This window comes from Myotis yumanensis, unplaced genomic scaffold (genome assembly GCF_028538775.1).
Source record: "Myotis yumanensis isolate MYYU_CA2020_CCGP unplaced genomic scaffold, mMyoYum1.0.hap1 SCAF_7, whole genome shotgun sequence".
Classification (NCBI taxonomy): domain Eukaryota; kingdom Metazoa; phylum Chordata; class Mammalia; order Chiroptera; family Vespertilionidae; genus Myotis; species Myotis yumanensis.
The window spans coordinates 2,778,178-2,793,273 of record NW_027223758.1 but is presented as its reverse complement, the minus strand read 5'-3'; the positions used below and the strand labels follow the sequence as shown (position 1 = coordinate 2,793,273).

The 15,096-nt window shown below is 55.8% G+C and overlaps 1 protein-coding gene across 1 annotated transcript; it reads right to left on the bottom strand.

The window, feature by feature from the left end:
- Positions 1-7,771: 7,771 nt before the first annotated feature.
- BHLHE23 (basic helix-loop-helix family member e23) lies at positions 7,772-8,746 on the bottom strand. The gene is made up of 2 exons (XM_070419626.1): positions 8,721-8,746; positions 7,772-8,441 (listed from the first exon to the last, which is right to left on the bottom strand). The coding sequence occupies exon 2, from the start codon at positions 8,426-8,428 to the stop codon at positions 7,772-7,774; it is 657 nt and encodes a 218-aa protein (XP_070275727.1). The 5' UTR covers positions 8,429-8,441; positions 8,721-8,746.
- Positions 8,747-15,096: the final 6,350 nt, after the last annotated feature.

Sequence of the window (15,096 nt, the reverse complement as noted above, 5' to 3'; positions counted from 1 at the left end):
GTGGGGGGGCGGGGTTGGTACCTCAGCGCAGCCTCTGCGCTCAGCGCCCCGGGACAGGCAGGTAAGGCGGGTGCGTTTGACAGTGTGTAAGTTACTCCCCAACAGCCCGACTTAAAACTCAAATTGTGGGCGGCAAAGTCCTGGAAGTAGGCGGCTGCACAACACTGTAGGTGGGCTTCATGCCGCCGAATTCTACATTGAAAAATGGCAAACACTGTAGGTTTTATGTTAAGTTTGTTTTACCTCAATGAAAACAAAGGGGGAGCAGTCACGTTGTGAAAAGATGCGTGGCTCCCCTGCACCGCCTCCGGGAGGTGCTCCAGGCGGCCGAGGGACCAGCTGTCACCTGCACAGCCCACCGGACTCACTGGCCCAGTCTCTGACCGGACAAAGTGCTACAGGGTGTGGGGCTGGTCCGGCCCTCCCACGCCCTCAGGACCCTCGGGACCGCACAGCCCGCGCCCCGCTGCGGCCGCGCTCTCCACCGGCTGGGCCCGTGCTCCGCCAAGGCTGCCAGGGCCTGGGGGTGCCTCTGCCCTGGTGTTCATTTGTAATTATTTTGGAAACACTCTGTTCACCTGTGTGGTGGGTGGAGGCGGGGGGAGTGGCTGAAGCTTCAGATCCCTTTTAAATGACTGCCGTAGCAGTTGCAGGCGTTAACGAGGCAGCTAATGAAGCCTGTGTCCTTGAAAGTTCCCCATGCCCCTCATCCGTCAGCAAGCCCCGTTCCCACGCTGTCCCCTGCAGTGGCCCAGAGGCCTGCAGGATAACGAACAGGTTTAGGGGAGGTGCATCCCCTCAAAATTACTTTTAAACCAGCCTCATTAAGTGGAAAATGAGAACAAAATCTCTGGACAACGTGCTCATTAGGGGCGCCGGCCCCTGTCTGCACCCCTGTCCTGCATGTCCAGTGGCGGCTGATGGCCCTCCCGCTCCGCCAGTTCCTGTGTCTCCTGGAGATGTGTCCCCTGCACGGAGGGCCTCCCTCTGCCCCTCAACAACCAGATGGGCTCGGGGTTCGGCGCTGCACCAGCCAGGCTGGGCAGGTATCTTGGGGGGAGAAATTGGGAGCCAGGAAGTGACCACAGCTCAGAAATTAGACCTCCCTCTCCTCCTGTCCAGCTCTGTCCTCTCTCCAGAGTCACTCCCGACTGTGGCCACATTTGCTGTCCTTGCTTCTTGTAGCTCTGGCGGGAGGACATCCCTGAGGCTGAGAGGAAGCCCCTCCCTAAGGTGCCACCCATGTCATGGGTTTAGGCTTGGGCTGGGGTGGAGGGAGGCCCTGGGAGACAGGACCTGGGAGAAGGTTCCCACTGCCCATGTTTATCCTGCTGACCCCACCTTCTGTTTTCTGAAAGGGTTGACACCCCAGCCCTGGAGACCAAGTCAGCCATTTGCCCAGGGCTGTCCAGGTTTTAAATGGAGGCAAGTCATCTCATCAAGCACAGTCAGATATGCAAGGCCAGACCAGGACGGGGGAGGGGCTCCGAGATGTCTTAGAACAGCGGTGGGGCAGGGAGAAAGGCTGCTGTGGGCTCCTGCAGATCCAGGCTGTTCTGGTCCTCACTGTGGTTGAGGATCTAGAACAGGGGTGGGCAAACTTTTTGACTCGAGGGCCACAATGGGTTCTTAAACTGGACCGGAGGCCGGAACAAAAGCATGGATGGAGTGTTTGTGTGAACTAAGATAAATTCAAAGTAAACATCATTACATAAAAGGGTACGGTCTTTTTTTTTTTAGTTTTATTCATTTCAAACGGGCCGGATCCGGCCCGCGGGCCGTAGTTTGCCCACGGCTGATCTAGAACCTGCTCAGGGGATGAAACTGTATATAGCGTGACACACATGCACATGCAAAAATGCATGCACACACATACACATGTGCTCACGTGCTCACATGGGTGCACAGTGGCATGAATACACGTACTCACATGCACACACATGCAAACACAGTGTTCCCACATATTAATGCACATATGCGTACCCGTGTGCTCACTTATGTACACACCCATACATGTACACAATACACATAGCACACTCATGTGTACACATGCACACACGTGCTCACGCACACGTGAGTTCAGGTGACACTTTTGGGCAGAGAGAGCAGTGGCTGCAGCCTGTTCTTGCCAAGTGTCCTCCTGACCCCGACTGGGCTGAAGGTGCTGGCCAGCAGCGCTCCTGGGTCACCTTCCTTCACAGACCAGCCAGATTCAAGCAGCACCTGGGGACAGCGACACCATGTCTGCCAGTGCGGGAGGCCACCCAGAGAGGTCTTTCTTCCCAGAAACTGTGTGGGGGGACAGAGAGCAGGGCAGAGCGGTGGTTGTGTGCGCTGGAGGGTGGGGTGCCGCCCGTCTGGACCAAGGCGCTGAGGAGGTGGGAGTTGCTGGGGGAAGCTCAGGAGGAAGCCGCTCACTCTGAACGCGGCTGCGACCCCACCCGGAAGGGAGCTCCGAGCGGGAGGTGAAAAGCAGTTCTTTTGAGTCCAGGCAGTTGGTAAACGGCTTTTCATTTACTTTGGAATCCCAGATTCCCGGATATAAAGTAAACATCTCCCCACTGTCTGTGATGTTCGGAATGAAGGCGCCATCCTCAGGGAATTCACAAGCAGAGGGGATGCGGTGGCCGGCCCTGCCTGGCGGGCTGGTGAGTAATGAGCTTGAGCAGATGGTTTCTCCCACAGCGTTCGGTTCCGTCCCAGGCCCCAGCGCCACCGACGCACAGCCCACTCCGGAGCGGCCCCTCACCAGTATGCTCCACACGGAGCTCCCCCCGGGCCTGGCTTTGGTTGCACTGTAGACCCAGCCACCCCAACTGCTGCTCCTGTTGGTTGTGAGCCTGTCAGAACCCCTGGGCACATACAGGCTGGACGTATGTCCAGTGCCAGGGCTGTAATGGAAGGCTCTGTCCCGAGTGAGAGGTGAGACCTGTGGTTCCCAGGGGTCTGCACCTTTGGTGCCGCTGGGGTCAGACAGCAGGAACGCGGGGAGGGCAGGGACTTGCAGCTCCCGGTGCACAGAGCCAGCCGGGCTCAGAGCAACGATGGTAACAGAAAGACGGTCTCAGTGGCCTGTGGCCCTCCGAGCGTGCGGTTCCCTCTTGTGTCTCAGGGTTTGTGTCCAAGTTCCCAGACTGGCCATGTCTTGTTAGGGCCTCAAGGGCCGTCCACATGGAACAGGGCAGACTGGAGGCCGGTCAGGCCACATCAGGGCCCCTGGAAGGGCAACCAACTGTGGCTCATCGCTTCAGAGGGCATGGGGCCTGGAGGCGAAGCTGGGCGGCTGGGAAGGCACTGTGTTCCCGGTGCAGGTGAGCTGCTCTGTGAAACCCTCCTGCTAGGATCCTGCCCCTGTCCCGGGCCAGCACTAGGTGGGGGGCACCCCAGGAGGCCCTGAATGTCGTGGGGAACAGAGAACATTGGCCAGGCCCACACTGAGGACCGTGCCTCCTGGAAATGACGGAGGCCACTGCATCCTGACCACAGCCGACCAGCAATAGACAGAAACCTCAGTTCATTCGGACCCTTTCACGTGTGTCTTTCAAGGCTACCCTGCTCGCCACCTGGCAGGACAATCGGCCGCCCTCCCACTCAGAGCTGCGCTTCGATGCAGCCTTTGCACGGTGTAAAGACATCTGCTGGCACTCAGACCAGGCCGGCAGAGACCACTTTTTAAACAGGCAAAACCCTGCCATCAAAGCTGACTTTGCTAATCCATTGAGCCTTTCTGCGTCTGTGGTAACATGCAGTTTGCCCCTTTGGGTTAAGTTTGCAAATGTGTGCTACTTTCTGATTTTATGGAGCCGACTTCCCTGGGGAAGGGTAACATAACGTCGGGAGTCGGAGTCCATTGAGGTAATTGTTGCAGAAATAACTGCATACATTGTAAACCTCTCTGCTTCCATCCCTTCTAATGGGATGCTAAAAACCTATCACAAGCGAATTCACGTGATAAATTGCTGTAATCACTCAGCTGGATTAACCCCGGGCTCAGGGGCCTCGGCTGGGTTTCTAGCCGCCCTCCCCTCAGTTGGCGGGTGGGGGCGGGGGGGAGCCAGGCTTCCCCAGCAGGTGCCGCTCCCTTTAATGTCCCAGCTGCAAGGGAAGGAAGGAGAGACCTATTTGGCAAAGCAAACATCTGGACGGGATGCTCATTAGCGTCCACGTCCGGCCCAGCCCAGCTCCCGAGGGTGCTGCTGACACCTGTGTCAGTGCAGAGGGAACCCCGACGCAGAGGTGAAACCAACAGGAGCAAGTGCGGGAGGCGATGTGGCTGCTGTGAACCGCGCAGGCCGGCTGCGTGGTGTGACGCCGGGGCAGAGCCAGGTTTGGGCGAGTTCTGCCCCTGAGGTTGGTTCCAAACCCTATTACAGAGAACCAGGGATGTGGTTTTAGGGGAGCGAATTTCCTCCCGGGGGAAAGCGCAGATCCCTGTGCTAAGGATCTAGGGCAGCACTGGAACCGAGCCTCACCGGCGGGTGAAAAATCAAGCACACAGTTTGGCTTTGTGCAAGCAGAGCAGCAGGCTGAGGGCCGCCCTGACCACAGGGCATCAAACCCAGGGTATGGGAGAAATCTGTCTGCAGGCGTTGTTTTAAAGAGAGGGGGAAAGGGCGCTGTGTCTGTCCTGGGCCCATCGTTACGTAACCACCTTGTTTAGCATCTGTGTCCCGTTTCCACCTGGCAAGCTGTGGGTGCTCTGGGGTCAGCAGGCACGCCCAACAGTGGATGAAGCTGGGGTGCCTTGTCCAGGCTGCTAGCCTCTCCTGACCTCGCAAGGGACCCCTCTGGAGTCACTGGCCCCAAGCACCCACGAACCTGGCTTCCCGGGCTCCTAACCTGGGCTTGAGCGAGGCTTGGTGTGCGAGGTGCTCAAGCAGCAGTCAGTGTGGCCAAGCCCTTGGCTTGAGGGGGTAATTGAGGAGGAAGGCCGTGCAGGTTTAAGACAGCCCCTCGCCAGAGCTGTCCTGCACTGGCCCCGGCTTGGGTGTGGCTGGCCAGCGTGTGGCTGGATGGAACCAGTGGCCAGGTGGGTAGAAAACAGCTGTGGCTCCTCGCGCTACCCCAGCCCTGGGGACTCAGTGGGCCAAGGTTAAAGAGGAACAAGCACAAGCCTTTCCTGTTTGTCCAGCTCTAGAATTTATTCCCTGAACCAGTTCATTTTTATTAAAGCAAAGGAAACACAGGCACTTCACATATTTGCATTTTCAGGCAGAGCTGCAATGTCTGCTGCGGTGGCCACCGCCACGTGTGTCCACTGGACACCTGCCACGGGGCTGGCTCTAATGCGCAAGACACACTGCACTTTGAAGACTCATATGAAAAAGGAGTGAATTATCTCCCTAAGAATTTTAAAATGCTGACATGTTGACACTAGGTTGGGATAAGTAGAAGTTATCATTAGAATGAATAGTTGAAGTTAATTTTTTAACTTTACTTAATTAATTCTATTTACCTCAGCACTAGAATGTGTAAAATTCCCCCCTGGACATGCTGGTTGGAGGGCGGCTGTGAATCCCTCGGTCCCGGGACTCGTCCTCATGGCAGCAAGCGCACCTGCCTTATCTCAGACGGATCCACGAATGAGCATCATGAAAAGGCTGTTTCAGACCGGGGCTGCACACGAAGCTCTCTGTCACTCCTTGGGCAGTGATGGAGAAGTGGGGGCGGGGGGAGGGGCGGGTGCTGGCGAGTCCCTTCAAACTGACCCACGGCATGGCCACCACCCCTGTAGGAGCACAGGCCTCCAGCAGGCAGCCAGAGCCCCAGCCCATGTTCCCGAGGGCCTGGTGTTTGCGGCAAATGGGCGGTGGAGGCCAGGCCTGTGCTGAGAAAGGTACCCCGTGTCTGGGTTGCTTTAGGTGGGGAGTTTGCGGAGCAAACTTGGGAGGGGCCAAATGACACTTATTTCGGGGAACAGCTGGCTTGCTTAGTGGCACTGTTGAGAAACCATCCATTCAACCCCCGTGAAAGGCATGCTGCCAGTGGGGACAGCAGATAAACAGCTTTGCAATTTAAAAAGTTTTAGTTTGATTTAACTTTTACTTAAATGAAGTTATTAAAAGGGTTTATGACTAGTTAAATGGTTCTCTTAAAATTGTTATTTTTCAACAGAGACACTTTCCCCTTCACCTTTTCTGATTTCATCTTTTAGTTGCTGACAGATCAGTGTCCACACCTCACATTTTAGACTCTGATTTTGAAAGTATGAGTTGTCACAAATGAACATTACTTTGATATTAAAATTTAATCATTTAAACAAGTTGAAATCAAATACTTGATTCTGAATACAAACGATGGACTAAATATCTGTGGTCTTAGCAGAATAAGCAACTGTTTCAGATGATAAGTAACTTGTAGAACTGACCAGGATACCTCAGAAATGTCCCCAGCATGAATGACCTTGAGTTGCAGCTGTGCTGTCTTCAGTTACCTAGAGGGAATTTGAAACTTAGTCCCCAACGCTTAGCTCCACGAATGTGCAGCACTGATAAACTAGGCTGTTAGGGGAAAAGACAGTGAAAAATGAAAATGGAAATGAGCAGAAACTGGTATTAAGCATACGTCTATGAACACGACTTATCCACACTTCATGTTGCAAATATAAAAGGGCCTTTGAAATGTATTAATTAAAGCGAAATGCTATAGACAGGCCGCTCTGTAGGGCGGCAGTCCTCTCCCCATTAGCATAGCATTAAGGACAGCAGAGAAAATTGGGTTAATAAAGCCAGATATTGTAGCTGAGCCACTCGGGCACAAACTGGGCAGACAGCTCAGTCGCCGCGCGTGGACCCCGACGGCAGCGGGATTCTGAGCTGCACACCCACGTAAAGGAGACAGACGCTCCTCACCGTTTGCGGCCACATTAGCGTACTCACCCGTCGCCGGCCTCCTCCCCCCAAAGCTTGAGGGGGTTGGCGGGGAGGGGCCTTTGCCGGGTCACCGGGACCAGATCCGCCCTCCCTTCACACCCTAGGCAAGTGCGGACTCCTCCTCTTCCATGCAGCCGCCCGGAGCAGAGGGCGCAGGATAGTCTCCATCCAACTCCAGCAGGGCCGCCCTGGGGAGTCCAGGGGCTGTTCAGGGGACAAATTCTGCAGCTGGAGGGCAGCGGCCTTGGTGTCCACTCACCTCTAGAGGTTAGCACCTCTAGCTGGGCAAGAAGACAAACTCAGACTTGGGAAAGCCGAGAAGCCACTACCCGGCTCTTCTTGCGTTCGAAGTCCAGCTCCTTTGCAAACGACAGTTGCGGGCGCACTGGTTGCGGGGGCGCCGGTGGTGGAGCCGGCAGAAGCAGGAGTGCCAGAGCGCAGCCGGCAGCCGGCAGCCGGCAGTGGAGGACGGGCCCTGACGAGGGCCCCGCCCACTCAGCAGGATGCGCTCCCTGCCTTCGCCGCGCGCTGCGCGCCCTGGGCTGTTGCCGGGAAGCACCATTGCGCCAGCTCCGCCGCTGCAGCCTGGTTTCCTTAGGAGGGAAGCCTGCGAGTCCCCTCCACCGCATCCCAGGCCCCTGGCGGGGTGTTGGCAAGTGCCCAATGGACGCTTCAACTCCCGGCGTGGCTTCCAGCGCCCCACTCGGAGCTCAGCTCCCGTCCGACGGGCTCTGAGTGTCCCGTGGCCCCAAGCTGTTCGGCCACAGGGGCAGGCGGCGAGGCCAGGGTCCGGTGCGGCGGGGACAGTCATCGAGGACAATGTGGAAACGGCTGACGCGCGAGAGTGTGTGTGTGTGTGTGCGGGGGTGGGGGGGGGGGTGGGGGGGAGGGAGGTGCCCTTACAGCTTCTCATTACAGTGCTCACAGAGCGCCGAGGGCGGCCCGGGGCAGGCGGCGCGCTGGTCCCGGCAGGGCAGCGCGCCGCCCGCAGAGAAGGGGTACACGGCGGCCTGGCTGAAGGGCGGCAGGGGCGCGGCAAGGCCCTGGCCCTGGGGGAGGCCGGCCACGAGGCGCCGCATCGCGTCCAGGGCCCGCGCCTGCGTGAGGATGTGGTTCCTGGCGAGCAGCAGCGTGGCGATCTTGGAGAGCTTGCGCACCGACGGGCCGTGCGCGTAGGGGAGGACGGCGCGCAGCCCGTCCAGCGCGTCGTTCAGGTCGTGCATGCGCCGCCGCTCCCGCGCGTTGATGCGGAGCCGCAGCGAGCGCTGCTCCCGGGGCCGCCTCCGCCCGCCCGCCGCGCCCCCCGGCCCGCGCCGCCGCCGCCGCCGCTCGAAAGCGTCGTCCTCGTCGCCACTCTGCTCGTCGCTACTCTCGGCCTCCGCAACCCGGGGGCAGGGCGCGGGCGCCGCGGGGAGGTCGTCGCCCAGGTCCGGTGCGCCGTAGCCACGGCCCGCCTCGGGCCCCAGGGCTGCCCCGAGGGCGAGGCCAGCCGCCGCCGCGTAGCCACGGCTCAGCGCCAGGTACGCGTCCCCCGACAGAGACCGGAGCTCGGCCATGGCCGCACCGCCGCTGCCACCGCCTTGCTGCTCCCGGCTCCGCGCGTCCGTCGGGCTGTCTGTGGGTCCCCGAGCCTCCGCGCTCAGAGCCGCCCAGACCCGCTTCGGCCCCGCCTTCTGTTACGGCCCCTCCCCTCTCTCCGTCCCCACCTCCCGGTCCTCGCCTCACTCCTGCTTGAAGGCGCGGAGGTGCTCGCGGGACTTCGCGGTCGTCCAATCCGAGCGGACCTGGCGAGCGCCTCCTCCGAGCCCGGCTCCCGGAGGCGCAGGGCCACAGGCAGGCAAGGGAGGCGGGGACGGAGGGCTGGCGGGCTGAATGGAGATGGTGGGGGCTGCGGGACCACGAGCGCTTTCCCGGCTTCTCGGCTACGTCTCCCGCTGCTGACTCCCGCCACCCCCTGGCGTGGCCACCACTAAGCGCTCGCATCCCGTGTGGACACCCGCTCCATCCGTTTGGCCCTGGTCCCTCTTGGCGGAGCCGCCTCTGGCATCGCGCAGAGGTCAAAGCAGGGAACGCACAGCGCACGGAGGACGCCGGGCCGCCGGGCAGCAGGGGTGGAGTTCCCCCCGGGGCCCACCTCCAGGGCCTGGGGCGCCCGGTGTTGCACAGCCAAGCACCGAGGGGCGAACTGCGCTCCTGGCAGTCTGCAGGCAGCCGCGGGAGGCGCTGAGGGAAGCCTTTCCAATGCTGTGGTCAGGGTCTTGGGGCGCTTCCTCTTGGCTGACTGTCCCCCCAGGTCTGGCAGAGTTGGGGGGAGTGAAAGGGGACATACTGGTAGAGACCGGCAGGCCAACGCCACAGGTACCCTGAGGCCACCGTGAGCGGTGCGGCTGATGGGGGCTGGGGCCCAATGACTTCTTACCTTGAGGATTCCGGACTGCGTCAGGGACCAGGTGGAGGGGAGGGTATGCTGTGGACCCCCAGGAGGTCCGGCAGGCGTTTGCGGGGTGTGGAGCTGTTAGCTGCGGCGTCAGTTGAAGCCAGAGGCGTGATGAGATTGGCTTTCAATACCCGGCCGGAGCAGAGTTCTGGGGAGATGAAATTAAAGCCAATCTGTGGGTCTCCGCCCAGAGACCTCCTGTGTGGGCGGGCCTGGCTGTGGGAATGTCTAAACTCTGGGCCAGTTTCCCAACGGCCAGGTAACCAAGAACCTTCACCAGCCCAGAGAAGGGCTGGAGGCAGGGGTGGGTGTGGGCGCCCTGGGCTGGTGTTGGGGAACCAGGCACGGATCCTCAAACTCGGAGTGGCATCGTTCTTTGGTCAGATGCCGCCACCTGCTGGCTGGCTGGGAGATTGCGTGCCACCCGTGAGTGCCTGGAGCAGATGGAACCTGTCTGTTACTGGTTCTTATTCCCTTGGCTTCCACGTTCTTGCACCAATGATTGGGTGCTTGGTTGAGATTAAATATTGATACATATAAAATTTAAAAAGATGTCCAGGCACTACACAGTGGCCTATGGCGCTGTTGAAAAGGCATGAGTGACCATGGTCAGGAGCAAATGTGTCAGCTGGAGTCGAGGGTGTGGAGACGCCCCTGCTGGAGGCAAGGAGACCGATGGCCCACTTGTTCCCAAATGGGTGTTTGCTATTGATCAGGGTCAAGTAGACTCAGCTTCCCAGCGCCGACTCCATCCCTATATTGCCGCGGTTCTTGTCCCAGCATCAAGAAGGGTTCAGGAATCTGGAGAAAGGGCTGTGCATAGATGACATAGGAATCCAGAGACTAATAAAGAGTCCGGAGACGAGATATAATTGTGAAAGGCATTGGGGGTCAGAGGACCTTCAGCTAAAGGAACTGAAGACCCCTCCTTGTCTAGAACCCTTGCTTTTATTAACACAATTTGCCCTAAGGCAAGGTGGAGATAATACACTTCAAAGAGTAAGATTTCAAAGGGTACAGAAGCATTGTCAGTTTGGGGAAAAGCCTACAGCTGTTCAGGTGTTTGGCCAGCAGGAGGCAATAACATGTAGATTAAGATGCCCTTTAACTGTCTGGCAGCCACAATCAATTTCCTATTCAGGTTTGGGGAAATGCCTTCAGCCATTCCCAACAGGTGACTACATGTGTGACTCAACCCTGTTGAGTCCCCAAGTCTCATCAACCTTTTGATGAAACTCTTGAAATTATGACATGCTGGAACTGGTTCCCGGCACTATATGGCTTCCCTTTGAGCCACGACCTGCTGGGATCCCTTGTGGCTGAAGGAATCCTAAGTCAAACTGGTTTAGAAGAAAAGACCTCTAGAGTCTCCTGTTGTGAGAACCACTGATGCCTTCAGGCACAGTTGGATCTAGGCGCCTGGGTGATGGTGTGGGGACCTGCTCGCCTCCGTCTCTCAGCTCTGCTCTGCTCTGTGCTGACTTTAATCTCAGGCAGCTGTGGCTCCAGAGCGACGCAGATGCACGTCTTCCCAGCTCAGCGCCCCCGGAGGAAGCAGGCACCTCATTTCTCTCCCAGCACCTGTACTCTCTTGTCCTGGAAATTCTCCACTCTTGTTCCTTGTGGTTTGGGTGGCTGCCACCCCACCCGAGGGACGGGCACCCTGATATCAGAACCTCCTCCACCTCCTGCAAGAGGCCAGGCTGATCTAGTCCAGTAGGTGCCAGACCTGGGCCTGTGCTGAGGCTGCCAGGAAGGCTGGTCCCTAGAGCTCCCCCAATCTACTTGTGGGTTCCTCCTCTCCCTCCTTCAGACCCTGCAGGCCCCTCAGACCAGAGAGGTGCTTAGCTGGGCTAGTTCCCAGAAGGCTTCTGGGTGGAGGCTGCATTGGGTTGCATTGGAGGTTGCATTTGGGCAGAGGACTGTCTTGCTTCCATCTCTCCCATTTCCTCGGGACCAGAGCTGCATAGGTTCGTCCCCATCTCCTGCTGGGCCTGGCAGAGGCCGGAGGTGGTGTTCACCTGGGTGCATGGGCTCTGCCACTCCTGTAGCATTCTGTCCCGAGGGCAGCACACTCCCTGCTCCCTCCCCTGCTGTGCTGCCTCCAGTACTGGGTTGGGCTGAGCTCCACTAGGGGTCTGGGCTCAATACCCCCTTCTTTAGCCTCCATCAGCTGGCACTTGGGACTTCCCATTGTGACTGCCTTTTCCCTGGTCCATCCTAGGGAAAGGGACAGGGTCAACCAGACAAACACTTTTACTGTTAACCCAAGTTCTGCTCAATTAGGAGGGAAAGACAAGCCAAGATTGAGAAAATGAGGGCCGCAGGTGTGTGTGCACAAGACGACCCACCTTCCAATGTGTAGCCGGCAGGGCAGCCAGGATGAGGTGCAGAGGGTGGCCCTGGGCCAGCAGGGTCCCAGCTGGGTTTCCAGGCCCCACGTGGCCAGGGCAGCTCACCATGGTGGCGCCACCTGTTGGGCATGGAAGACAGTTACAGCAGACTCTGCCCCAGGTTTCCAAATTGGGCACATGTAGCGACTTTTAAAAGCAGGGTGGCTCCAGCGGGCTGCTCAGTGGTTAGGGCATCGGGTTCAATTCCTGGTCAAGGGCACTACCCGGCCAGTGTGGCTCAGTGGTTGAGCGTCAACCTATGAACCAGGAGGTCACGGTTCGATTTCCGGTCAGGATACATGCCCGGGTTGCAGGCTTGATCCCCAGTGTGGGGATCATTAAAAATCCCCTAATTAGCAGGAGGCAGCTGGTCAGTGATTCTCTCTCATCACTGATGTTTCTATCTCTCCCCCTTCTGCTCTGAAATCAATAAAATTATATTAAAAAAGGCACATACCTCTGTTGCAGGTTCCCCAGACCTGTGTAGGAGGCAACCAATAACTGTGTCTCTCTCACATCAATATCGATGTTTCTCTCTCTCTCTCTAGAAATCAATGGGAAAAATACCCTTGGGTAAGAATTTTAAAAATTGAAAACAGTGTGGACCACAGACTTTTTTTTTTATTTTATTTTATTTTTTTATTTTTATTTTTTTTTTAATTAAATCTTTATTGTTCAGATTATTACATTTGTTCCTCTTTTTTCCCCCCATAACTCCCCTCCTTCCAGCTCCCACCCCACCCTCCACCCTCACTCCCCACCCACTGTGTTCATCCATAGGTGCATGATTTTTGTCCAGTCACTTCCCGCATCTCCCACACCCCTTTTTCCCCCAAGAATAGTCAGTCTATTCCCTTTCTATGTCCCTGATTCTATTATAATCACCAGTTCATTCTGTACATCAGGTTATTTATTCACTTGATTCTTAGATTCATTTGTTGATAGATGCATGTTTGTTGTTCATAATTTGTATCTTTACCTTTTTCTTCTTCCTCTTCTTAAAGGATACCTTTCAGCATTTCATATAATACTGGTTTGGCGGTGATGAACTCCTTTAGCTTTTCCTTATCTGTGAAGCTCTTTATCTGACCTTCAATTCTGAATGATAGCTTTGCTGGATAAAGTAATCTTGGTTGTAGGTTCTTGGTATTCAGCACTTTGAATATTTCTTGCCATTCCCTTCTGGCCTGCAAAGTTTCTGTTGAGAAATCAGCTGACAGTCGTATGGGTATTCCCTTGTAGGTAATTAAGCCTCTTTCTCTTGCTGCTTTTAAGATTTTCTCTTTGTCTTTTGCTCTTGGCATTTTAATGATGATGTGTCTTGGTGTGGTCCTCTTTGGATTCCTTTTGTTTGGGGTTCTCTGCGCTTCTTGGACCTGTAAGTCCATTTCTTTCTCCAGGTGGGGGAAGTTTTCTGCCATTATTTCTTGAAATAGGTTTTCAATATCTTGCTGTCTCTCATCTTCTGGCACTCCAATGACTCTGATATTAGACCGCTTAAAGCTGTCCCAGAGGCTCCTTACACTATCTTCACACTTTCGGATTCTTTTTTCATTTTGCTTTTCCAATTGGGTGTTTTTTGTCGAATCTTTGGTTTGATTATTGTACTCCTCTGGTCTGCTATTGGGTATAATATTCTTTATTTCAGTCCGTGTATGCTTACTTTCTAATTTCTTTATCGTAGCATCGAGGGTCTCATTAGTTTTCGTGAGGCTCTGCACAAATTTATGGCAAGCCCTCAAAATTGCGATTCTTAGCTCCATATCCTCCATTTCTGTCATGTTTCTTTGTCTCCGCATCTTTTATGCTTTCTTGGTGCACCCCCTTGTGGTCTCTGTGCGCAGTCTTGTTCTAGCCAAGCCTTAATTGTTGTAGTCCCACTAGAGGGATTTGACCACCAGGCCGACTGGCTATAGGAATCAGCTGTACGGAAAACGTCTGCCTTCTGGGGAGGCGCTAATCCAGCCTTTGCCTGAGGCGATCGGCAAATGGCTGTGCGCAGGCTTTGGGCGGGGCGGGATCAACAGGGCGGGCGGAGGGAGCAGTTATGGCCACGCTCAGTCCTGTTCCCAGAGGCTCTGCTTCTCAGAACCCCGGCAGCCGCTGCAAACCTCGGAGAGAAAGTTGCCCTCAGGTTCCAACTGATGCCGGATAATCCCGCTTCTTCCGTTTGAGTCTGGGTCCCTAGAGACTCGCCCGGATCTGGAGCCCAGAGTCTGCGACTCACTCCCGACAGAAAACGACAACTGCGCCCTCAGCCACCAGCCCGCTTTGCGCGCGCACCTCGGTACCTTTGTATTTTCCACACTGCGCCGCCTCTGAGCCTCGATTTGCTGTTCTCTTTCCTTCTAGTTGTAGAGTCTCTCTTCAGCCAGCCTTCCTGTGGTTCTGGGTGATGTCCGTTCAGTCTTTTAGTTGTATTTTTGAAATGGTTGTTTGCGGCAGCGGTCTCCGGTGTTTACCTACGCCGCCATCTTGGTCCCATTCGACCACAGACTTTTTAAAAATCCTCATTCGAGGATATTTTTCCGTTGATTATTTATTATTTATTTATTTTTAATCCTGACCTGAGGATATTTTTTCCATTGATTTTTAGAGAGAGTGGAAGGGAGAGAGAGACAGAGAGAAACACCGATGTGAGAGAGACACATCGATTGGTTGCCTCCGGCATGCCTCCCACCAGGGCCAGGAGCCTGCAACCGTGGTATGTACCCTTGGCCGGAATCGAAACCAGGACCCTTCAGTCTGCAGGTGGATGCTCTATCCACTGAGTCACATCAGCTAGGGCTCCATTGAACTTTTAAAGAGAGTGGAAGAGAGAGGGAAAGACAGAGAGAAACATTGATGTGAGAGAAACACATCGATTGGTTGCCTCCTGCACGAGCCCTGACCAGGGCCCAGGGCTGGAGAGGAGCCTGCAACCAAGGCATGTGCCCTTGACCGGAATCGAATCCGGGATCCTTTGGTCTGCAGGCCTGTGCTCTATTCACTGAGCCAAATAGGCTAGGGCTGGACAACAGAATTTTTTACGTTTTCTCTGTAAGGTGTGGCTATAGAAAGATGTGAAAATTAGTGCAGCATGGAGATGTTAATTAATGCAAAATAAAGTGCAAGGCCTCTTGTGCTAACATTACTAATAATTAATCCATTAACCCTTGAGCACAGGGTGTGGAATGACGGCCCAAGTCCCTTGGCCATGACTCTGTGCATGTGTGCGGGTGTGTGTGTGGGGGGGGAATGTGAGTGTTGCATCTAGAACTGGATCCTACCAGGACCCAGAAGCCCAGGTTTCAGCCTGGTCCAGGGGGAGCTCAGAGCAACCTGGTCAAGGAAAAGGTCTTTTACACGGTAATGTCTGTGGAGTCTTTAACACACAGGGAGAAAGCCAGCTGCC